Source organism: Cynocephalus volans, chromosome 12, assembly GCF_027409185.1.
Source record: "Cynocephalus volans isolate mCynVol1 chromosome 12, mCynVol1.pri, whole genome shotgun sequence".
In the NCBI taxonomy this organism is placed as follows: domain Eukaryota; kingdom Metazoa; phylum Chordata; class Mammalia; order Dermoptera; family Cynocephalidae; genus Cynocephalus; species Cynocephalus volans.
Genome location: NC_084471.1, coordinates 66,350,308 through 66,375,008, shown reverse-complemented (window position 1 = coordinate 66,375,008; position 24,701 = coordinate 66,350,308). Strand labels below are relative to the sequence as shown.

General features: G+C 53.5%; 2 protein-coding genes and 2 long non-coding RNA genes across 4 annotated transcripts in view; 2 read left to right on the top strand and 2 right to left on the bottom strand.

Annotated features, from left to right (window-relative positions):
- LOC134360671 (uncharacterized) overlaps positions 1 to 14,633 on the bottom strand; it is a 95,467-nt gene extending 80,834 nt beyond the window's left edge. The window contains exon 1 of the mRNA XM_063075337.1: positions 13,546 to 14,633. Within this exon, the coding sequence (XP_062931407.1) occupies positions 13,629 to 14,234 (606 nt within the window). The 5' untranslated portion in view covers positions 14,235 to 14,633 and the 3' untranslated portion in view covers positions 13,546 to 13,628. The remainder of the gene's footprint in view (positions 1 to 13,545) is intronic.
- HOXC12 (homeobox C12) lies at positions 7,413 to 9,383 on the top strand. Its single transcript, XM_063075731.1, has 2 exons — positions 7,413 to 8,046; positions 8,844 to 9,383. Exons 1-2 carry the CDS (start codon positions 7,443 to 7,445, stop codon positions 9,080 to 9,082), a joined length of 843 nt encoding a protein of 280 aa, XP_062931801.1. The 5' UTR covers positions 7,413 to 7,442; the 3' UTR covers positions 9,083 to 9,383.
- A 29-nt stretch (positions 14,634 to 14,662) lies between the features above and the next one.
- LOC134360673 (uncharacterized) lies at positions 14,663 to 18,575 on the bottom strand. The gene is made up of 3 exons (XR_010021346.1): positions 18,329 to 18,575; positions 17,604 to 17,922; positions 14,663 to 16,501 (listed from the first exon to the last, which is right to left on the bottom strand). It is a non-coding gene; the product is annotated as an uncharacterized LOC134360673 (long non-coding RNA).
- Positions 18,037 to 18,780, top strand: LOC134360672 (uncharacterized). The gene is made up of 2 exons (XR_010021345.1): positions 18,037 to 18,146; positions 18,377 to 18,780. It is a non-coding gene; the product is annotated as an uncharacterized LOC134360672 (long non-coding RNA).
- Positions 18,781 to 24,701: the final 5,921 nt, after the last annotated feature.

Genomic DNA, 24,701 nt, shown 5'->3' with positions numbered 1-24,701 from the left:
TTACTCTCTAACATTTCTGGGAACCCCAGTCTTCCAAACAATCAGAAGCCCATGTAGATCCTGCCACTAATTTGTTTTCCTTGTCGCGTCAGTGCCTATCTCCCTATCTGGTGGAGTTAATGAGATCGTTAAGTTGTCAGGTTAAGAGACTTTTAAAAAGCAATATAGCCTAAAACAATGTTATCTCAGATTAAATCTTTACTGCAGCAATTTTTATTTATATATAATATTTTTCCTCGCCCAAGACACAGAAAGACTGGAGGCGTCAGGTTGGAAATCAGAGTTCTCCGTTGTTCTGCCTTTGCCTGATGGAGCTGAAGCTTTTACAATTTCATTTAGATAAATGTTTCTGGGGGCAAAACACACACACACACACACACACACACACACACACACACACACACACACTCACACAGAGCGTCTGAGAGACAAAGAACCTGAACAATTCACCCTTTCTGGAGGCTCTGCTACTGGTGTGGCTGCAAGTCCTGTTCTACTATGATCTCAACTCTGGGTTAACTACCAGAGAACCACATGTTGGGAGTGGAAATTTGAGAAGGAATGTGTGAATCTCCCAGCAATTAGGTTCATTATTAATTCCATCTTCCTTTTCTCTCCCCACCCACCACCCCAACTTCTCTCCAAAACCACTGGGTCTCTCCTGAGATGGAAGGAGCTGGAGACTGAATGGGTGTGTTTGATTGGTAAAAGGAACTGAGTGGACATGAGGCCTGGAGCTCTTTAGATATGGACCCCCACCTCTCTTGACTGCTTTGGGTAATCTCATTACACAGCTGTAGACACAGTGGAAGTTGGAGATTCAGTGGGTAAAGAGAAGTCTAGAGTTTGCCGAGGGATCCCTCCACTTCTGCATACAAACCCATGCATAAAATATGAGTGAGTCTTTCCATGTAGAGGCCCCAGAAGAGGGTGATGGAAAAGAGAAGCTTGTGCAGGCTCACTAGGAATACATTGAAACACTGGTAGCCCTGGCAAGGACCGCAGCTCCTCTGAGTCCCAGTGTGCTAGAGTGTTTAGGACCCCCTCATGCACTGGATTAAATATACCTGGATTGATTTTGGAGGATTATCATGCCTGGATTAATTTTGGAGATGTGTCTCCCATAAGAGTAAGCAAGCATTGTGTGAGTGTGTGTGTTCTGGGGAGGCAAATTTGGAAAATGTATTATTCTTTCCCTGATTGTATTGGTGATGCCTTTCCTTTCCTTCCTCCAAGAATTGGCATTGTCACTGAGGACTCCATAAGATATTCCTGTGAAGGAGTGTGTGTGTGTGTGTGTGTGTGTGTGTGTGTGTGTTTAGAACCTTTGAGCAGACGGGCCGACCCCGTGGCGCACTTGGGAGAGTGCAGCACTGGGAGTGCAGCAGTGCTTCCCGTCGCAGGTTCGGATCCTATATAAGGATGGCCCGTGCGCTCACTGGCTGAGCGTGGTGCGGCCAGACACAAAAAGACAAAAAAAAAAAAAAAAAAAAAAAAGAACCTTTGAGCAGAGAAGAATGTCCTGCCTGCATGTATGTAAGTGTGTGAGAACGTTGTCAGCCTGCATACTCATCTCAGAGTGTAGAATGTATTTTCTCCTCTTTATTTACATCTACAAAAAGTCTTTCTCTCCAAGGCCAGTCTCCTAGCATTTGTGTTAGAGTAAGACTGCCTGTGAAGGCAAATGTGAGGGTACAAGGGGAAAGGGGAGATCTGAAAGGCTGGGGAAACCTCTGTGTGGGAAAACAGATTGAGAAACTGAGGCTAATCTTGGCATTTCCCACTCCCCCTGTCCTGCTAGGCCAGGACTGGGGCCCCAGGTGGGCTGGAGCTTCACAGGAGTTTCCATCTAGAGGTCACTGTCCCAGGCTGCCAGGGAGAGCTCAGCTAGACCCTTTCCTGAGCTTGGGGGAAAAAAACCCTTCCCTACCTGCATCTTAGTCACCAGACCGAGGGCCAGCAGAACAGGACTTTCAGCCAGCAGTCCCACAGCCCAGAACCCACCTGAGAGAACAAGGCCAGCTGCTCTCTGGGCAGATCCCTCCATGACTGTCTGCTCCTGCGACCATCTGCTCCTGGGTTTGATCCACAGGCGGCTGGTCAGCAGGGCGGGCCAGCAGCCCACGGTGGGTACAAGGCGGAGGCTGGGGTGGCCGCCATGTCTCTGAACAGCCCTCCCATTGGATCTGGGATCCCTGCGGCAGTCCCCTCTACGTCTCCATCCTGTTCAAAAGACAACTCCCCACCCTAGGATCCGCCTGGGTCCCTCTTGAATGGTATTGGAGCCCACCCCCAAGAAAATTCCAAGTGCTGATTCAGGCAGATATTTATCTGGACCTGCAGTGTTGGAGGATTGAGGGGCCCTGGGGAGCGAGGGGCTTGTGGGAGGAGGAGGGAGCCAGAGTCTTTTCCCAGCCAACCAGGTTCTTCCTCTTTTAGCCTTGACCGTGACTAGGTCTTTCTGACCTTGACATCACAGGGAGCACAAGGAAGGGGGAAGGGTGGAAAAGGCCTTGATCTTCCGGTGGTCAGCGAAGGGGAGGGCCGCTTGTCCCCCTGACGCGCCATTCCCCTTCCCATCGGAGCCCGCCGCCTCTGTTTACACACAGAGGAGGTGTCGTCTCCAGTCTAGACAGGGGCGCTAATAACGCCCATAAAAGGCGGCCTCTCCAGAGATGCTCTGACAACTCAGCTCCCGCGCGCCAGCCACTGGCCGCTCCCTCCGCCTCCCCCGCCCCGCCCTCCGATACCTCGGCTGGGCTTGCGGGTGGCCTTGGGGAGGGGGATCCGGAAGTTTTCTAGAGGCGGAGAACCCCTGCCCTTCACCCTTCTGAGCCTCTTCTGTCTCCGAAGGTAAGTGGACCTCCATTCTCCCAGCCCAGCCAGCCTCGGGGTTGGCAGTACATTCTCCCACCCCCAGCAGCCTCCTGGGCCGGTGTTCTAACCCCGGTCCGCTCTCGTCCTTCCCTCCCCGAACTGGGGCCCGGGGTTTGGGAAGCAGCTGGGTAGCTAGGCTGAGCCGACCCCAGGCAGAGCTCAGCCTCTCGCCAGAGCTGGGCCTAGCCAGTGGACATGGTCACAGCCAGAGGGACAGTCCGAAGGACGAGGACACTCGCCGTAGTCCTCAACCCCCACCTAGCTTAGAGGCCCGCGGAGACCAGGCCTGGGGCTCTTGGATACATTGCAGGCGGCTGTAGGTGTGGCGTCTGATGAGATTTTTTTAAGACTTGGTTCCCACACCTTTCCTGACACTCAGTAATTCACTAGGTGGAGGAGATCCTCTGCTGGCGGAGGGGGAAAATGTCAGAGCCTCGGAACTATTTAACTGTTAGCGCGCCACCGAAAGGGTGAAAGGGAGAAAATGGGGAAAGTGGCCCTTTCAGGGATGCTGGGGGCGGGAGGCTGTAGTAAGATGGTCTCCTAGAAGTTCCGTCATGGGGGCTCTCACCCCCTCCCCATTTTCTGGGTGGCAGTCGGGCCGGAGTATTTTAGTGGGAGGGGACCTTAGAGAAGCCGCAGGAGGATTGGAGGAGGTAAGAACCCTGCCGGCCCAAGGCTGCTTGCGTGAGGCTGAAAACCTGACTGGGCTCCCTCACCCAGCGTTCGTCTAAGACCCCCACCTCCAGGCTGCACATCCCTAGAAATCCGCACCTGGAGAAGAGGTCTCCCATCTTCTCCTTAGGTCCTAGGCACCCGCAGGGAGGACTGGGTGCCAGATGGGCTCCGACCTCGTCTCCACCCGACAAAATTCCCTTACCAAGCCCGAGCTGTCCCAGAAGGGCGAGGTAGGGCGGGGACCCAGGCCCTTCCCATCGGCCGCTTTTTATCCCCACTCCAAACCGACCCAGCTCTTGCTTACATCCCTTCAGGGGTCCAGGCCCTGCCTCATTTGCATACGGGGAGAACCGCTTCCTGCAAACTAGACAGTGACCTTGAACTGGGCCTCGGCGGCCTCTTGACCAGCCAAGGAGCAGGCAGCCGGAAGCCGAATAATTCCCGACCTGGGGTGGCGGGGGATCCAGGACGCAGCCGCTCACAGCCGATTCCCGGCGGCCTAAGCCTCCGCAGCCGCTTTGCCCCTGCCACCAGAGCCGGCGTAGGTTTTATAATTAAGTCCTTTCTCCCGGCTCGGCAGCGGTTAGAGGCCGCGAGGATGCTGGCGGTATGGAGGCACAGACTGAGGTGTGGGAGAGGCGACGGGGCATCCAGCTGGTGGATGCGCTGAAGGACGTGGGCTGCCTTGGACCGCATCCTTGCCTTCAGTTTTAATTAACCCCCGAATTAATGAGCAGGGCACGGTTGAGCCTGGCCATCTGCGGCGGGAGCCAGGGGCCCAGGCACTAGCAGGCAGGCCACCTTTCTAGCGGTGTGATTTGATGAATGTGCAGCAGAGTTCGGACGCACTAATCACTCCGCGGGTTTGGGAGCCTCAGCCAGACCAACTATAGTTTTGCGTGTGGGCAGAGAAGTGACGAAAGATTAAACCTGGCTGCACGCTGCAGCCCCAAATCTCAGTTTTCTTCACCCAGCCGCACCCGCTGCGGGCGAGCAGCTCTCACTGAGGCCGGACTTAGATGTGAGGCTTCGCACCCGAGCCTCCCGCCGGCCCCGGGGACCCAGGCCGGGAGCCGCGGGGTTTTTTTTGTCCGAGTTTGGTTAAGGAAGGGACGCCTGAACTGCGTGTGTGGCGGGGTTCCTTAAAGACGAAGAGAGCCTGCGTAGTGCACCGGGGGTCTGGACTTAGATTGCCTGGGTTCTCGCTAGGATCCTGAAAACCCCTAGGTTCTCAGTGGGCCTCAGGGAGCAGGACACTGGGGATGCGGATTTTGCCGATACTTCTCTCGGCAGCTCTCCTTGAGAGAAATCGGGGTCGGCTGCACGGAAGGACGAAGGGTTTGTGCGTGTGTCTGTGCCTAGAGTCCGAAACCTGGGGAAAATGGCCCGTTTCGATGCGGCCCGAATCGGGCTGGGAGATACGTATGTCTGGAAGCCTTTTCCCTCCCTCGCCCCATCCCCATTTCTTCCGCGTTGCATCTGCCGCCCTATGGCCGCTGCTCCGCGCTCGGCGGCCTGGCCCGGCAGGGCAGCGAACAGAGCTCCCGGCCTGAGATTTGCGAGCTGAGGAGGAATGGGGAAAGGCTGAGGCCTTACTCCTGGGGTCCGTCTTCTAGGAGATTGGAGTTATTTAGGAAAGGAAAAGAAAATGGGGAGGAGACTCCACCCCACAAGAGCTAGTGATTGTTCGGCAAAGCCCAGCTCCTGATCCATCACATCAACAATAGCGGCTGAGCGCCGAGGCCTGGAGAGCCTGGGCGCAGACCTAGCTGCCGGCGAGGTCGGATTGAAATCAGCAGCAATATTCAAGTGACCCCCTGTCTATCTTCATAATCAAAATAACTCCCAAATAAAATTTTTAAAAACGAAATTTTCAGTGGTGCTCACTAACGCATCTCAAAAGGGGGAGATAAATAAGATGTTGGAGATACTGTGACGTGGAATTTGCAGCTGAGGGATGCTCCTCTCCGCAGCCTCGCAGCCCTTATCAATTGGGCACAAAAAGGCCAATCCAGGAGAATCTCCTGTCCATTTCTTGGCGCCCCGGCTCTTGCGGCTCTGACCGAGGGGACTGCGCCTGGCTGGCATCCGTACCATCGTTTGGCCTCGGTTCGGGCTCGTGGGCCCAGCACGGGGCGGGCTCCTGGGGGCAGGAGGGGCCGAGCGGGCAGCCTGGCGGCCTGGGGTGGGGAAGGGGAACCGGCCAAGCAGGGCGAGGGGAGGGCGCCGAACTGCGAGCTGCTCAGGGCAGGGCGGCGCCCGCGGGGACACATTTCTGTCGGAGTGAGTAGCTATGGTTTGGGATATGAAATCGCTGGGGGAGCGATGGAATTCGAAGAATCTGCGTTTCTCTCTGCCGCGTCCAGCAGAGGGGAGAGGGGAGGAAGAGCGAGAGAAAAAGAGGGAGATGAGAATCTTCTCTGCCCGAGTCAGCTTTTGTACCATTCTGATGTTTAACTTTGACCTACATGGCTTTCTTTCTCTCGGACTCTCTCGGTCGCTCCAGTTTCCTCTAATTCTTCCTGTGTTTTTTCGTATTTAGACGTTCGCCAAGTTATTTATCTAACCTTGTATATAACTTAAGCCGTGCATTGGGTAGGAGCTCGAAATACTCACATAGAAATCCGACTGTTTTCTCTGCTAGACCCCAATAGGATATATCTAGCTGGAGGGGGGAGGAGGGACTTGTTTCTGTTTTTAATCCGCTTGGCTCTTTGCTATGGACCCAGTTGAGATTGGACTGTGGTTTTGCAGATGTCGATTATCTCGCCAATGGCCAGCATTGGGTTCTCAGCCTTCTGCGGAAGGCGCTTCTGAGGTTTGCACCATAACTATAATTTTTAAACCCCCAACAAAATAATTCTCTGAGGGTTCTTTCCCTCACTTCCAGCCCACCTCACAAGGCAACATACTGCTGGCTTCTACACTGTCTGATGCTCCAGTGGCAGGCTGGGCCGGTTCTGGGGTGTGGGTGCCAGTGAGAACCAGGCACCTCTCAGGCCAGCCAAGCCGTGCTGGGAGACCCGCAGGAGATCCCCAGTCCCCGGAAGAGGCCGCGCACCAGTAGTGCTGAGTCCCCAGATTTTCGAGAGCGGGCAGGCAGGTCCAGATTAGCTAAGGCGCTTCCTTTTCCTGCTTCCTCTGCCTCCCTCCTGCGTCCTTCCTCTAACGGTAAGTGGAGGTGTGAGGCTCGGGTGGCTGTAGGCTTGGGGAAGAGGACCCCAAACGTCTCTCCAGATTCCGAAGGAGAAAGGGTTGATGAAGACGGGTGCAGCAGCCGCGGGACTAGGAGAGAGAGTGGCAGGAAAACCTGTCCTTACCCCCACTTCGCCTCTACTGTAAATAAACCCGGAGCCAAAGGGCTCATCCGTCTCCTTAAACAGCCAGTAAACTTTATATGACACAATATCTAATAGTAATTTATTGGGGAGATATTGTAAATTCCAACGGTTTTAGTTAATAAAGGAGCTAATTAAAGAAGGACGGACTGTGCTTGGCCAGCTGTTGGCGGTAAGATAATACACCTGGGGGGGGGAGAATGCAGGGTATAGGGGTGTGTGTGGGGGGGAATTTTTGGTGTGGCTTTTTCCCTCTTGCCCTGTGTTGGAAGATTGCTTCACTGCATTAGGTTTTATATGATTTTTTAAAAAAACCAGGATCCAGCGAATAAACCTGCCCCCGCCCAGCGTCCCGCCAACCCCCACACAGGATTGGGGAAGGGGGAAGTTAGAGTTGGTGCAGGGTAGGGGGGGATCGGCTGTCCCCACCCCTCCCCCTGGCGGCGGTGCCCACGTGAGCAGAGCGGCCAATGGGTGGCCGGTGCAGGTTTAACTATGTTTAATGTCAGATAGCAATAAAGTAGAAGCTGCCGGTCGGGCCCCGCGGAAATGGGCGAGCATAATCTCCTGAATCCCGGGTTTGTGGGGCCGCTGGTAAACATCCACACGGGAGACACCTTCTACTTCCCCAACTTCCGTGCGTCGGGGGCGCAGCTTCCCGGGCTGCCTTCGCTGTCCTACCCACGCCGCGACAACGTGTGCTCGCTGCCCTGGCCGTCAGCGGAGCCGTGCAATGGCTACCCGCAGCCCTATCTCGGTAGCCCAGTGTCGCTCAACCCTCCCTTCGGCCGCACGTGCGAGCTGGCGCGCGTGGAGGACAGCAAGGGTTACTACCGCGAGCCGTGCGCTGAGGGCGGCGGCGGGGGCCTGAAGCGTGAAGAGCGCGGGCGCGACCCGGGAGCGGGGCCCGGGGCAGCGCTGCTGCCGCTGGAGCCGTCGGGGCCGCCTGCGCTCGGCTTCAAGTACGACTACGCGGCAGGCGGTGGCGGTGGCGACGGAGGCGCAGGACCCCCGCACGACCCGCCCTCTTGCCAGTCGCTGGAGTCTGACTCCAATTCCTCCCTGCTCAACGAGGGCAACAAGGGCGCCGGCGCGGGCGACCCCGGCAGTTTGGTGTCGCCGCTGAACCCCGGCGGCGGGCTCTCGGGCAGCGGTAAGGACCCCGGCCCATTCGTGCGGCGTACTCAGACCCGACACCTTACCAGGGTGGGCGGGGTAGAACTGAGCTAGGGCCGCCTGGGGTGACAGAATGTGCGTTGAAGAGGCACTTCTTTTAAAAAGAAGTGTGGGTGGGGGGGGCCTATAAACATGTAAATATCCTCGTAAAAGAACTGCAGAGATTTCCTTTTCTGTCTGCCTGCGGCTGGAGGGGGCTGAGAACTTGGGAGAAGGGGGATCCTGACCGGGTACTTCACCAACCATGGGGGCGAGGAGGTGGGAATGGAGAACCTGGTCCTTGCTCTCCCAGGCACCTCTCCCTCCGCCTTCCTACAGGCCCCCATTACCTACATTTTTTTTTTATTTTAAGAAATGTCAGTGGACACGATTTACTCTTGCCACTCGCCCATGTCTGTTCTAACTGATCGGGGAACCAGTTCTGAGGATGTAGGAGGAAGGGGACAAGAAACAAGGAAGTAGAAAATCGGGGAGAGATTTGGGGAGAATTAAGGGGAGAGGAACATAGAAGGGTCATGGGTACTGCAGCAGGAGGTAGGGTTAAGGAGCAAGGGCAAGGAGTCAAAGGGAAAGAAAAAGAACAGTGCTGAAGATGAGAGAGCTGGTAGGGATGGGATCTCATAGAAGAGGCTATTGGGATGCCTGGCAGCAAGGAGAAAGGAGAGGAAGGACCTGGGGTCTGGACCTGAGCCCAAGGTGGAAGGGTCTGGGGAAGGGCACTGGGCTGGTCACCCCTTGATCCACTGGCCAACCCTGCGGTTCATCTCCACCCAGGCGCGCCCTGGTACCCGATCCACAGCCGCTCACGGAAGAAGCGCAAGCCCTATTCGAAGTTGCAGCTGGCGGAGCTGGAGGGCGAGTTTCTGGTCAACGAGTTCATCACACGCCAGCGCCGGAGGGAACTCTCAGATCGCTTGAATCTTAGTGACCAGCAGGTCAAGATCTGGTTTCAGAACAGGAGAATGAAAAAGAAAAGACTTCTGTTGAGGGAGCAAGCTCTCTCCTTCTTTTAGGGGATGGGACTTGGGCGCCAGCCCCAGACTGAGCCTGTCCCTGGCAGAAAGCAAGAGGGGGCACCGCCGGGGACAAGGTTCCCGCATAGAATGCCAGGCGTCTCTGGCAGGCCTTCCCTGGATGTCCTCTTGTCTGTTTTGTTAGTGGTTCCCTCCCACACACCCCCAGCAGGCCCTGCCAGGTCCCAGAGAGAAGGGAAGGAACCCAGCCAGGGAGAGCAGAAGCCCACAGCTGCCTGCGGGCGGCAGGGGCAGAGAAGGCTGAGACGCTGTGGACGGGTTGGTTTATTTGAGGCGGGATTGGGACGCTGCGCCTCCAGCTGAGGATCTGGAGAAGCAACGACTCAGACGCCTCCTCCCTCCACTTCCCTTCCTTGGTCTTAAATGTCTTTGCCTGCAGGAGCAGACTAGGGTGGGGACAGGGGAACCAGGATGCCCCAAACTCACAGCTGGTGGGGTTAGGAGAGCTGGAAGTAGGAAGCAAGAGTGGAGGATCAGCGGAGAGGGCGGAGGGTGTTAGGGTAGATCTGGCAGGGTCAGAGAAAGTGGGAGAAGCAAGGAGGAAGTGCAGTTTCGGAGAAGAGAATGATCATCAAGGTCCAAAGTCCACTCTGTCTGAATCCTCCAGACCCGGACACCAACTGGCCGAATAGCAGGCCTTTGGCAGACTGGGCTACAGACAAGGCGGCCATCAGCCTCATGTCCCCTCTAGGACAGGTCTTCAGAACGATCTCCTGGTCCCCAGTCCTCTCCCGAGCCCCCTGCCCGCCCGGGGCGAATATCTGCTCACAGGTGTGCCGCCATCCACTCTTTCCACCGCCTAGGCGGCTGTGGACCAGAAGGGACAAGCGGGAAATTGAGCCCAGCGGACGCAGCCTCAGGTTCAGTAGTCACCCCAGGGACCCCCACCCGGCCCTCCGGGGAAACTCAAGAGGCTGTGGAAGGGCCTGCGGAGCGCTGCATTGATTGGCCTGGAGAGTTTCTGGCAGCCAAGGTGGCGGCCACTGATTCTCCCTTTCCTGCTGGCGTTCACGGTCACGGCCGGAGGCTGGACCCGCGTAATTTACGAGGCAGGCGGGAGGAGAACCCGCCCTTAAGGGGCTACTGGCCGCGGAGGACCCGCTCAACCCCGGTTTCCCAAGCTGGTGACAATGAAGGAGAGGGGCGCTGCAGCCCCCCCCCCCAACTCCTTTCTTTCTTTCCCCGTCCGCCTCCCAACACCGTCCTTTGTCTGGAGACCCGCTGACTTCGCCTCCGAGTACGAGTAGGAGGACGAGGACCAGAGCAGAGGCGAGGGCATATCCATAGAACCGGTTGGAGGCCAGAAAGTGGCTTCTCCAAGCCAGAGGTCCTTTTATCACAGACTCCTCAGGCTTCAGCCCCAGCCCAGTAGATCCTGGGCTGGTTTCATAGAGAGGAGCAGTGAGAGAGCCCATCAGCCTTCCCGCCCTCTGTTTTATCCCTCTATTCAAGAGTCCTCCAACCTCCCTTCTGCTGTCTTGCCCTTGTCGGCAGCAAGAGGGGTATGAAGCAGGGCACTGACAGGAGTTAAGTCCAGCCTGGACAGTGTGACACTGGTTTGCTGGCTTGGAGTGTTTCCTACTTGTGTTGAGTCTCCCCTAACAAACCCTCCAAAGGCAATCCACAGAGCCCCCCACTCTCCCACCATCACACAGTTTCAAGTTCCTGTATAGGCTTGTGCAGAGGCACAAACACACAGACACAGCTGAGCCCAGCACAGCACTGGGCCAACCCCACTCTCCCTACTGCACTTGTAAGCAGGTAGCCTCAAAGTCCTCATGCAGTCCTGCTAAGTGGAGATACAATCACAGGCCTCTGTCTCCCAATGGGCACCTGACACTTTCCTACCCACATACACTTGTTTTAACCTATGTACAAGTTTCCAGAAATCATCCCTATTCCAGCTGTCCACAGTCTCCTATGGGCTTGCCCTGAGTATGAGGCACTCCCCCACCTTGCCTGGTTACCCACTGTACCCCTTCATGCAGTCCTTCCTGTGACCTCATTTGTGGGCTCTAGGGTCCTGGACTCGAGCTCCATCACCCTGGCCTGACTTCCACATCCTAATAGAGAAGAAGACCAGAACACTCCAAAGGGAGTTGGGGGACAAATATATGCAATATTCTCTTCCCATTGCTTTAAACTTGACTTCTTTGAGCTTCTCTGTCAACCTGTATCCTGTTCTCTGTGTCTGTTGCTAGTACCTAGTGTAGTCCCAGTGGGTAGTCACCCCTATCCTATCTCCTTCCCCAGATCTCTGTACTGTACTCTCCAATTCAAATGTCTGTCTTTAGCACGTTTTCTCTTTATATAGTCCTTGTACAGAGTTGCTTCATCATATTAATATTAATAATAATAATAATTAAAACATGGATGTATGATGATGTGATTTTTTAAAAAAATAAAAATTCTACCCAGAAAATGGGAGCCCTAGCCTCCTAGCCGTTTCCCACATTATTTTTTCCAGTTCAGGTGAATAACAAAAATAATAAATGTATAATAATAAAAGAAGAGTAGGTACAGGAGCAACAAAAATATATGAGCAACCAAGATCTGTTGATGAGCTGCCATCTCCAGTCCCAAACAATTACTAGCAGAGAGAAAATTGGGGGGTGGTAGATTGGGGGTAGGAGAGGGAGCTCTGAGGAGTCAAGAGGACATAAAAATAACATGGACAACCCAGAGGCGGCCAAAACAAGCTTCAGAAAAGGAGGTCTGTGCTGTAGGAACTCAAAGAACAGAAGTTGGGGTAGGAGCACTGGCAGTCTGAGCTGGGACATGGGGGCAGTGAGAGTGACCTGGGGACTGGGACGGGGCAGTATTGATGGGCCCAGACCTTCAATCCTGGGGTCCTAATCTTGCAGCTTCACTCTGAGAGGACATTTTGTGCATTGTAAGATGACTGGGCAGGGGACTAAAGACCCCTTGGGGCTGGTGAAATAGGCTCCACCTCTCAAAGCCAGGGACACTTTCCAGGCCAGGCCAGAGAGAGGCCCAAGTTCAGGACAATGGTGAGATCAGGCTGTGTCCATGAGTCCTCTGCACCTCCACCCTTCCTTCTGTAAGGAAAGCCTTTCCTCTACCTTCACCCTTGAGCCTCTTGTCACCCCCCTCCCCCAGTTACCCTTTCTATTCTGTCTGGCCCTTGTCTAGGCAGTCTCCTCCAAATTCCTCCTCCACCCTCCTAGGCTTGTGCTGGAATACCAGGGGCCCCCACTGAGCCCAAATTCTAAGCCACACCTCCCGCCCTGAAATATTTTTTTCTCTCCCTTTCCTTATTCCTGTAATTAGAGAAACTAATGAATGTAGATGAAATTGCATTCTCCCTTTACCCCTAATCCTCAGCTGCCTCGCACAGCTGAAGGATGCCTGCAGGAAGGGGACTCCAAGCCTTGGAGTGCCCATACAAATGCCCACAGAGTGCAGAAAAGGCTGGAGAAGGGTAACTCTGGCAGCCATGAGCTGGGGGAGGGACTGGGTGGCTGAGCCTGGGTCTGAATAAAGGGAGGTGGGGGCGGAGCATGAATTCCAGTGAATCTGGGCAAAAGACTATTGATTCTTAAGATGTGTCTACACAGGAAGGATTAACAGTGGAGACGTTACTGGCTAAAAAGAAAGGAAGGAATTTAGGGAGGCTGTGAATAACTGGCTTTTAATTTATTCCCTTGATTTATTCTGAGACACTCTCAATCTGAGAGACAAGGAACCTTGTTGGGTGGTGTCTATGCAGGCCCAGAGACTCAATAACTTGGGAAGTTATCAGAGAAGGAAAGACACTATAGCCTCCTTCTCATGGCTAAAAAACAAGTCCTTGAATCTCCTGGCCAAAGAGGAGGTCATGGTTGGAACCGCGACCCAAATACTCAGGGTGCGGCAGAGCTCTGGATCTGGGTGAGGATTGCGTCTACGTTGCAACCATCTGTCTAGTTTAATCCCCCAAACTACTATTTACTCTGCTGACTTTAAGACAAAGCACTCCGTGTCTCTACCTGGGTTGAAAAGCAAGAAAAAGGGAGAATTATCTGGATAATTTAGGTAGCAAATAATTCTGCTGGTGCGTGTGTAAGCTGACATCATCCAAATGAGTTCTGTATTTGGACCTGATTATTCACGCAGTTGTTCTGCTCCACTCTGACCTGCACAGACGAAGCTGGGTATTTAAAGCCACTATAGAGCTGGCAGGAGATGGGCCCGGCAGTCCGGGTGCTGTGGATGTTAATACAGCCGGAAACCCGGCACGATCGATGGCTCAGACCCAGAGCGAAGCAGGGACAGCGGCCCTGATCCGCGAACAAAGCAAACCCCGGGGACCTCGGGTTCCGGCCAGGCCAGAGCCCCCGCCCCCCGCCCCCGCCAAGTCCAGGAAAGCAGGAGCGGTTTTTAGGCCCCAGGCGGCGCGACAAACACACCCTGGAACCGCCAACCCTTTGCACGGCGGGCACCTGGAGGCGCGGAAGGTTCCTGTGTAATTCTGCGTGAGGTGGTGGACAGGTCCGGGATCCCACGGCCGTGCACGTGCTGAGCCTTAGGCCGGAGCGGCCGCCCTTCTGTGTCTGCCTCGGTTGACAGAGTTGCCGGTTTTCCGCGGAGAGGCCTGCGGCCCGCGTGGGCCGCCGCGGGACTCCCCGGCCTTGCCCCGTTCACCGCCGCAGCCCCGCGCCGTGCTCGCAGTGGCCGCTCTAGGGGAGGCCCGAGACAAAGGCGTGTCGGCCGCCGGTGGATGACGCGGGCGCCTGGGCCGCTCCCCAACTCGTGCCTGGAGCCCTCGGTGCCCCGGCCCGGTGGAGAGGGCTCGGAGTCTCCGGTCCAGTTCGCCGTCCTCCTGGTCCCGGCTCCGGTCCGCCCCAGGATTCCGGGGAGAGGAAACCTGGCGCTCCCCAACGGCGTAGCTCCTCGCCCAGCGGCGCCGGCAGCTCCGGTCGCCTCCCGAGGGCTGCTGGGTCCCCGCGTAGGACGGGATGACCCCTGCTGGCCGGAGCAGTGGAGACTGCCTCACCGAGACCCAGACCTGCCCAATTGCTCTTCTCCCCGTGAGTTTGTGGGAGACCTCGAAGAGCAGTCGGAGTCCGAGGTGCTGCCCAGGCTGCGGGAACCAGACCTTTCTCCTAAGGGCCTCCCCTCTGCTGGGCATGCGGTGTTCCCATGGCAGCGGCCGACCCTTCCGCCTCCGCCAGGCTGCTTCTGGCTGGCGGCTCTGACCCGGAGGCTGCTAAGGCCTGTGTCTACCGCTGGAGCCTGGCATAGGAGCCAAGAAACTGGACCCCGATGAGACCAAACACAGCTGGACCTTTACGCACTCCGAGCCAGTCTGTTGCCAGAAAAGGAGGACAGGTCTGTACGGATGGAACCCATCTCGGGAAGCTCTCTGTGAAAGATGCATAGTCCACATACGGAGCATTGAAGAGATGCTCCATAACATACACACCCGATCATAGTGCCGCCGTAACAGTCTAAAATGAACAGATATCTAAATCACATGGACGTTCTGGGCATGGAAAATCTAATTCTCTATAAAACATACACACAGAGGCATTTTTTCTACTGCATGGGAAAGCAACCTAACAGGAAAAGATTATATATAGCATGTATATTCACCACATGTAAAATTTTATTTACACATATAAACACTACACATACATATATCCTACACAGGGAATGTGCATTCCTGAGTCTACTGAGCTATGTGTGCATATATACTCCATGGGGCATATAAAATGGAAATGGAAAACGCATCCAGATCATATATCCACATTAAAAACAGCATAGACAATACATCATATTGTTATACTTACACAAAGTGCAGATCTACCCAGTAGATATACTCTGTAAATTATGTTTTTATACATGGTATGTACCAAATACACTGGAAGTACATTCTTCAGGTTCACCGATTGTATTTATCATACACATTTCTCTGGTGATCTTAAAAACAATAGCAGGAGGAAGCTCAGGCATTTGCAATGACAATCTTCATCTGTTGAGCCTTTTTCTGTCTTTCTATTATTTTTGTCCTTTAACCCCCCCCCTTTTAAATGCATTATTTATATGTCTTCTTCTATTTCTATTTCTGTTGCATTTCTTGTCTCAAGTGGGGGTCTATATTCAGAGCACAAAATTCTGTTTGCTGCAGGGTCCAACTGCATAATCACAGCCATGTGGAAACAACGTTATATAATTAGGTCACCCCACGTGTCTCAAGACCCATTCTTCTACACCTAAAATAAGTGTAGTATAGTTACTCTGTGCTGCCGGTTAGGAAAAGGGGTGCCACAGTGGCCTGATAAGGTATGTAACAGGCAGGTGGATCCCCGGGTGTGTGCTGGGTGCTCACAAACTCCCAAAGGTTAAAGTTTGTTTAATTTTGAAATTTATTTTTTAAAATCCTGAGTCAAGGGAGCAGCATGAAGCAAAGACTGGACTTCAGCTTCTATGTCCCTCTCAAATCCGGGAGCAGCCCCACTCCTCGGCACCCAGCCAGGGCAGGGAAGCTTCTGGCCTACTCTGCCTATCAGATCCAGTTCCCATCCTTAAACTGGACCAGGTATACACAAACAGCAGAAAAAAATTTCCCAACAAAGCCCACACTCAAGGCTTTTGGAGAGACATTTTTCTGGCACCAAGATGACTCTGTTTTTGTCCCCTAAAGAATAGTCCCACTTGAGTCTTTCCTTCTCAACTAAAAATCCAGGACACATGCCTATGGAAAAATTCTTTGAGAGACTGTGCACTCACACTCAGCAGAGATATTGTTTATGAGTCTATGGGTTCCGTGTAGACGCGGCCGTATTTTACAGTCCAAAGGAATCAATTAATTAGCGCCTCCCAGTCCCCCCGCCGGCCACTGCTCGGCTGAGCGCGCGCCTGAGATAGATGTGCGTGGCCAGCTCGCTGGTCTTGTTAACAAGCCTCGTCATGAAGATCGAGATGATAAGGAGAGTGAGGAAGTGGAGGCGGGAGTGGGAAGTGGGGGGCAAGGGGTGCTATCCAGGGCCCGACCCGGCCTGGCAGCGTGTGGGGCATGACCGTAGCCAGGTGGCCAGGTGCTGCCCTGGTGCCCGCTTGGGTTTATCCAGAGTTTTCTCCTGCAGGAGTTCATGTGGTGAGCTGGGACCTGGATAATTCCTTCTCCTCCTCTCCTCAAAATTTTTTCTTTCCTTCATGGAGCCCCAAATTGGATTTTTTTAAAAATTAAAAATATAAACCTCTGTCCGTGAGTGCCTGTCTCACCCTCTGCCACGTTTGTTCTTGTTCAGGGACCTGCCGCCTTGCTTCTTTCCCTGCATTTCTCTGTGGTTCACTTTCATCTCCATCTGGCGCTCTCTTCCTTCTTTCGGCTTTCTCTCTGGCTTTGTGGTTGCTTTTTCTACCAGGTCGGGTGCTGAATCATGCCCCAATGAGCTTGTAAAAAAAAAAATACAAATACCCCCTGGTTATCTTGTGCCAGAGTGAACACCCCCAGATAAACCAGACCCAATGGAAAAAAAAAAAAAAAAACCCACCTTGGGTGTAATTGCTGCTTTGGGTTGCAGCACTTAATTCTGTTTATTCTCGCCAATGTGCATACTTAACGGAGAGATATTGATATTAAAGGGCAGGGGGGAATTAATTTTACTTTTATAGTCATCTATTAAGCGCAGAAGATGATCTGAGGCTCCTTTAAAGGGACCAAAAAAAGGGAGGAGGAGGGAGAGAGAAAGAAAGGGAGGGGGAAGGGAGAAATATGACTGAAGGGGAACAAAGATCTTTGCCTGAAGAAACAATGTAACACTAGACAGAACTATAAAGTCTGGGAATGTAAGAACGCAGGACTCTCTCAAATTCCCCCATTTGGAATCCTGTCCCTTACACTTCCTGCTGAAATCCCGACACTGACTACACAATGGTATTCAAGGAAGAATTCATGTAATTATCCGGATAATTGTAGAGGGAGAGAGAAAGCATGTCCACTTTATTGTCTGACCCTCTCTGGTGTCTGTGCAGAGGAGGGGAAGAGGGATGTACAGGATATAGAGGGAAAGAGGTGGTAGGGTCTCCCAATGTCACCCTAAGCCCTAGAAAATGGCTACTTCTAAATCAAGGAGACCCTAGGCAGGATCTTACAGATTGGGGATATACTGAAGAAGGTACAAGAGATGATCCAGTTTGAAGGCCTCTTACCCAGTTTCATTTTCCTCCTACCCTGCTTGGTTTTACTTTGTTTGCATAGACCTGTCTCCTCTAGTATTGCTATCCTCACAAGTAAGTGAATAATAGATAATTATAGGGGTGTCGATTATATTATTTTATAGCCACACAAGATATGATTAGAGTTAATGTCGGATGCTCTTTTGAAGCCTGGGAGGCAGCAGAGGCAAGGTAGAGAGGTCCTGATAGTCTTTCTTTTTCCTATTTTTTGCATCTCCAGAAATGCCTAATTCTCTAAATTCCCTCATGAGATGTCTTAAATCTGTAGAATTTTAGGGGCTAAAAACCCAGAAAAGGGCAAACAAAAATTTGGTACCTGAACTCCATCTCAGAAGCAGTGGGCTCTACTCTCCCCATGTCCCCCACAATCGAAGGTTTCACTCTCAGTCCAAGGCCACTGGGGTCACAGAGCCTTGGCAGGTGAGGCCAGAGAGAGGAACACAGGATATTATCAAAACCAAGTTAATTGTTATCCCCAAGTGGACAGTAGGTGCAGAGTAAAGCCCCCTTTGATCCCAAATCGGCCTTCTTTCTTGGGGTCTTCCTCCCCAGGGACACCTGGGTAGGGGCAAAAGCCAGGCTGGGTCTGTGGAGGTCGGTTCAGGTTGGGAATGAGAAGATTGAAAATATTTTCCCTTAAAAAAAAAAAAGAAATTATTTTTCCTTGTTTCTGAGATTGAAGAGGACGGAGGCTGTGGGAGAGAGAAAGACTGCCGTGGACGCAGTGCCAGAGAGCAAGGCGAGACAGGACTGAGGGACGACTATGGGGCTGGCGGGCGAGAGTAAAAGGAACGAGTGAAAGAAGAGGGGCAGGATGAGCAGCAGGAGAAAAGGAAGAGAGGAAAATAAAAAGGAAAAGGTAGGCAGAAGGGAAGGAAAAAACAGAAGAATGGAAATGAACATAAGGAGAGAGAGACTGAAAGAGAAAGGAAGGAGGGCGGGAGGCAGAGGCGAGGGTCCGCGGCTGCTCTGCCCGCTGCCTGCAGCGGTCTGGGTGGGCGGGGGCGCCATGACAAAGTGAAGGTCAAGTTAGCATCGTACCTTATAAGGAAGGCGTCGGTCCTCCATTTCAGCCTTTCTCCCTGCCAGGACGTGGCCGCGGCATTTCTCGTCTTGTAAACACCGGACTCTTCGGGGCCTTAAAAAAAATAAAGACCTCCCTCCTTCCTTTATTGGGGGCGAGCTCTGCCGGCCGGGGTGAGCCGCGGACGGGGACGTCAAGTAATGAAGACTCCGGGGAAACTTTTCGCTCCTCTTCTGTCTCTGGCTCCGCTCCCCGCCAGCTGGGCCCCCTCCCCCTCCCCGCCCCCCCACGCCTCTCCCCTCCGTATCTCCCGGTCTTCCGTGCTCTCGCTGCTGTCTGTAACTCTGGGCTCCGTCTGTCCACTCCTCCGCTCTCCTACCGCAGACTTCTAAATCCGTTCCATGGCATCGCGAAGCAGAGCAGGACGTAAGAACTGGAGAGAAAATTAAACGTCATACAGAAAAGTTCATTTACAGCTTACATGTCTGAATATTACGGTTTCCTTCAGAACACAAGGCGGTACGTTCGGTAAGGAGAAGTGAGGCAGCACGGGCGGGAGGGCCGGTGCGGCAGGACACTTGGATTTATTTATTTCTCAGATCAGAGGCGGAAAGAAAGGGGGAGAATGTGGCAAGTGCGAGAAAAGCGTTTGAACCCCGCAACTAGCAAAGAAGGGGGCTGCAGTCGGCGAGGTCGGAAGCAAAGCGCGACCACGCAAGGACCCGGTACTTCTGCAGCGACCCGCGGTCGCTGAGTGGGCTCAGCCGAGGCCTTGTGTGCAGAGAAACGAGTATATTAGATACTTGTTGGTCTGGGTGAGAAGGGAGCCAGGAATGGAGGGGAGCAGGGAGACACGAAGAGTAAGGCTAAGGCGGCGCCGCAGCCGGCCAGTGAGACAGTGAGCTCCGGCGCGGCAGCAGCGTGCAGCAGGCCGGCTCAGCTGGAGGCTCCGGGGGAAGGAGCCTAAACTGGGGTCCTTGATCCTCTTCCTCTGTAGCACTGCGGATGAGACAAGAGAGACAGGGTATTGATGTGCGGATATCTGCAGGAGACTCATCACCTTTTCCCCTGAACTTCACAGCTTGTTTTCGTCTCTTCTGAGCTCATGGAGCCATTTTAAGGCCTAACCGTTGCTTTTTAAATTGGAATTCTAAATGGCAAGGAAGGATGATCAGGAGGCAATGATGAGGGATTCTGGTTAAATATGATGCTTTAAAAGCCCCCAATTTTTGTCACTGCCACCCTCACCAACTGGAATACCAGTCTCTGGAATCAGCCCCCTCCCACTTTGTCTACCTGGTTGAGAGCACCCCAGGGCCATTAGGGACCTGAAGTGGGGCCTAGGGTCGGGTGGGAGCAGCCAGGAGCAGTGGGGGTGCTTTATGCTGCTCCCAGGCCTCAGTGGTTGGTGCCCTCCTGCCCTGTGTACCAATAATGAAAAACGAAGGGGGAGGATTTGATGATTTCTGATGGTGTTAAAGGATCCTGGCTTTCAAAGCAGCTTCTGACTCTGAGATCTAAGGTGATAAGTGTTTCTCTCATAGATATTTCATCTGGGCAAAGTGCCACTTGTGTCACCAAGTGTCTGGACTCAAGGGAGCTGAGGGGGTAGCCAAGGGTGGGGACATTTGTTGCCAGGAAGCCACAGGGTGGGAACAGCAGGCCCTCTTTGGCAGTATCCAGAGTTCTGTGGAGAGTATTTTAAATGGTCGAAAGGGACTAGAGAAGCCCTTTCTAATGTCTCCTCAGCCTGGGAAGGGGAGTCCCAGGAAGAGAGGGGGTTTACGAGCTGGGACCCTTCCCCTTAGTGTGGGAAAGATAGTGATAGCCAGACCTCATCCTGCAAAAATGTGCTTCATGTCTGTGACAGAAAATTGGCAGGCACTTTGGAGATTTAGGGAGTTGTACAGAGTGGGACAGGGCCAGACACCCTGGTGAAGGCAGAGGCTGAGGTAAGATTCAGGGTGGGTAGGTGAATCTGAGAGGGTAAGGCTGGGAAGGTATCACCCAAAACATTTGCTCAGAGAAGCCAAACACACACAATGGGCTCCGATATTGAAAAACACCAGATGATCTGCTTCGAAGGGGCATAAACAGGCCAAGCGGATGCAGGTTAATAAAACCCGCAAAAGCCCAGACAGGAACACTTAAAATGCCCCAGAAACAAAGCACACCGTGACAAATTCTCACCCAACACACAAGTACACGCACTGGAATGTTCCCAGACACACAAAGAAAGAGATCTTTCTCTATCTCTGGCCTCCACGTGTGGGATGCTCAGGTATACCTGCCCAGCTCCAAGCATACATGTGAATTTGTACTCTCCTAAAATGACCCAAAGAAACCCCTGGGGCTGGGGCAGGCACTAGTTACATGCACACTCCCACAGAGCCAGCCGGTGTCTCCTGAGCCTCGCTAATGCACGATCCATACCCGGAGATAAAAGTCTAGACAATAGACTGCTGTTTATGACAACTAGGCTCTCCAAGTTTGGGGCCAGGCGATAAATCTCTGGCGAATCTTCCTGTAACTCAACTTCTGCTGTAATGACGGGAGAACCACGGAGACCACAGAGAGGATAGCAGCAAAATGGGGGAGACTTTTAAATCGCCAGCAGAAGGCCGTTTCCCTGCTGAGAAGAGCAGGCCTAGGCCACTACACTCCCCCCACGCAGCGCGTCCACCCTGTGGAAGCTTTCGGATCAAGCTTCAGAGCGTAGGCGAGTCAGGGTTCCCCGCTGCTGGCCCTGGCGTCTGGGATCCCGGAAATCTGGGCGAAGTGTGCAAGCAGAAGACAGTGCCTGGAGGCTGGGACACCAAAAACTATTCTTGCTGCAGGCAAAGGGTCTTTTTTTGTTGGTGACTAGAATCTTCTTTTTCTGTATCACCTGAATTTTTTCACCCCTTGCCTGCCTCTCTCTCTCTCTCTCTCTCTTTCTCTCTCTCTCTCTCCCCCCCCCCTTTTCCTTTTTGGATTGGTGGCCTGTTCCCTTTTGCATTTTAGACCCAGGCGTCTGATTACAAGTAAAGAGCCACTGAAGTTGATCTCATAAAAATGCCGAGAGCTCACTTTGATCAGCGCGGACTGGGTCCCGAGCCTAAAGTAGGCGCTAAAGCCTGGGGATGGCGGCTTGGGCCAACCCGGTCTCTGCTCCGCAGCAAGGCGGGAGATCCGGGTGGCCCAACAGGGCAGTCCCGCCCAGAAAAGGTATTTTCTGTGCTGCTGCAACTCGCTTTGGAAACTAAGGCCCAATGGCAGGGGCTCCATTTCCAGACCGCTTTTTAAGACGTTTCCTTCATTTTAGAGCATTTGGTGAGGGGCCCAGTGAAACTGGCTCGTAAAATGGGGCTTTTATGGGGAGAAATGGGGTCGCGTTTCTAGCCTCCGGGTACAATCCCTCTGCGGAGGAAGCTGGATAAGGTTGCTGGACAGAGGGGCTGCCTCCCCCCCCACCTAGTCCATAGGCCATAGGTTGGAGGAACCTTGGAGTAGGGTTCACTAACTTAGTGGCCTGACTTGGGGCCTCGGGCTTGGGGATATGGCCAGTGCTGAGGAGAGACGATAGCCGCGCACCGGCAGTGCCATCTCCTTCTCCTTTCCTTTCTGGGATGGAGCTGGGATGTCCCATGTGGGTGCAAGATAAAGCCTTGGCCTGAAAATCCCAGAGCACAGTAAAGGGATATCAAACACGGCGATATTGCACTAAGGAAGAGAAATGTGTGCAAAAAGGTGCAAGCCAATTTCTAATGATGGCTCCTCCTTGCTGGTCCAGCCTGGGAACTGAGGGTGTCCATGCGTGGGACTCTCCACTTATCTTTTGATTGACTCCACACCGGGCTGAATTTAGAATCCAAGCCCACCAAAACTCTTACAGGACCCCTTTTTCCTCTCAGGGTTTTCCTCCCGGCTCATGGTCTGTGGGGCGGGCCTCTTTCCCTACCAGGATCTGCTCTCTAGAACCCAGAGCAGCAACAGGAGGTAGACGATCTGCAGGGGGCCTCCAGCACTGTGTGGAGAGGCTGCGCTGGGGGACGCCCAGGCCTGAATAGAAGATACTGCCCCCTTTTGAAGCCGCCCCTGTTGTCTGTGTGTGAGAGGGAAGGGCTCTAGTGTCTGTCGTGGCCCTGGCCAGACTACCACGGCAGCCGCCCAGACCACAGCCTCCTGCTAGCGGCCAGGCAGGCGGGCGGCGCTGACGGAGGCCACCGAGACCCAATGGGGAAGGCAGGATAGCCCTGCAGCAGCAGAGGATTTCAGGTGAAGGCTCAGACTCCAGAGGGATGGAGGGGCCACAGGCACCCATCACGTGGTGGGGGGGAGGGAGCCATCTGGAATGGGGTCTCTGGCCAGGCAAGGGATTGGGGGCCACAAATGGGTCTCATGTCTAGGAGCTTGGCCAGAAGCTGCAGACTGAGAGGGTGCAGACTGGGGTAAGCAGCTCAGCAGATGCTTCTGGGTGGCCTGGACCGAGGGCTGGGCAGGGAGGCCGCTACTCCACATCGTGGACATTTTTGCCAATCAATATCTAGCTGAACACAGTGGCCAGGGCCTTCTTTCCTTGACCCCAGCAGCTGGGATTTTTTTAAGTTGAAAAATTAAAAGTCAGACCAACACTAGAAAAAAATTTAAACTTAGTGCCTTACTTTTAGGGGGAAGAATATTACTTCCCAGTAGTCTCTGTTGGGACACCCCAGAGTTTCCTGGACATCAACTCCTTGACATTATTTTTTGCCTTTCTTTTTGTTTCAAGGAAATAGGGCCGCCAGCAGCTCTTTGCAGCCGCCTGGCTCACTTTTATGGTGGCCCCGGAATTAACTTTGTGGTGGTCAAATTCAAGTGCTCAGGCCCACAAGCTGTCTCCTCAGAGGAAGCAACTCCCTCCTCCCCCAGGCCCTAGCTGTGCAGAATAGGCCTTAGGGTATTGGGTCCCATAACACCCTGAAGGCCAGGACGGGGAAGGAAGCAGAGCCTTGGAGAAGTGGGGAAACCGGGATCTGAGACTCTGAGCCCTCATCCACACCTCTGCAAGGGATAGGGGTACCTCTTGCCTCCCTCTTGCTGGTTCCTATCACTGTTTGGGGAGCATTTTTTCCTCCAGTAAACTCGAGTTTAATGAGGTCAGCAAGAACCCCATAAACGCCACAGTCCGTAGTTTTCCACCACTATAATTAAAAATGCTGGCCCCAGCTCACCCTATAAAAAGGGCTAGAGGAAGGAGGAAATGCAACAGATTTTTCTTTTTGTGGCCCCCTTCCGACAGGAGAAGTCCCACTCTTTAGCAAAGACCGAATCTAGCTTCTCTTTGCCTTCAGTTATGATCTGGTCAGGACTAAAGAAGGGCTCAGGAAGCAGCACCCAGCACTGAGTGGATAGCTGGGCACTGGAGACCCATCCACAAGTATTTCAGAGCCACCCTGAGAATGGGACCCATGGTCAAGGCAGACTCCACACAGGGGTGTGGCTCTAAAGGTTGAGCAAGTTTGGGGAGGCAGGAGTGTTGAAGAGAAATGGATTTGGGGGATTGCATTTGGAGACAAGGTACCACTGTATGTGTAGTGTCCTCCCCATCTGGTTTGGGGGCCTCAGCACCTCATCATGCTTCATCAAGGAAAATCAAATCCAAATAAAAAATTTAAAGTAGAAACTGATTTAAACCAAGAGTTAGGAGTGTAAGGAGGGTTTGGGCTATTTTTGGCTTTTCTGAGAGTGCAATGAGCTGAATCTTTGGGGGCTTCAGTTCGTCCCTTCTTTCCCAAACAAATTGTGCCGTGAGGGCTCCTTCTTGGATCCAAGGTTGCTTTCTGCTCATGCTGATTGCTCTGGCCCCTTAGACCTAGTCCAGAACCTTTCAATAAAGTGATTTTCAGCTGCCCAGATGTGTCCTGTGGTGCCTAGAGGAATGGGAGGCAAGAGAGGGCAGAATCATTTAGTCTACCCCTTGGGCCCCAGATATCCAGGAGGCTGACAGACTTGGAGGAGGGCAGGGCAGGACTGAGAAACAGGATGAAGGCACTAAGGTCTGGCTGCAGCCCCAGGGAGAGGGGTCGAGGGCATCCACTAGGGAGTGGCCCCTGGCCCTGCCCTGCTCACCCCAGGGTCCACAGCTCCTTTCCACTGTCCTGCTGGTCTATATTGAGGACCCATACCAGGCTTCACCACCCACTTCACAGTCCCCCCAATCACTCAAGGATAGGAGCCCCAAACCTAGTCCCCTCACCATATCCTTCCTGGGCCCCGACACCAGGCTTGTTTTCAACCCACTAGCTGAGGCTGAGTCCCCAATCCAAAGGGACCCGACAGAAAAGATAACATGGCTATCATTCCAATCTTTTTCTTTGGGGTTTGGGGTTTTAAAATCCACAGTGGATGTAGCTTTCTGCGCATTGATTG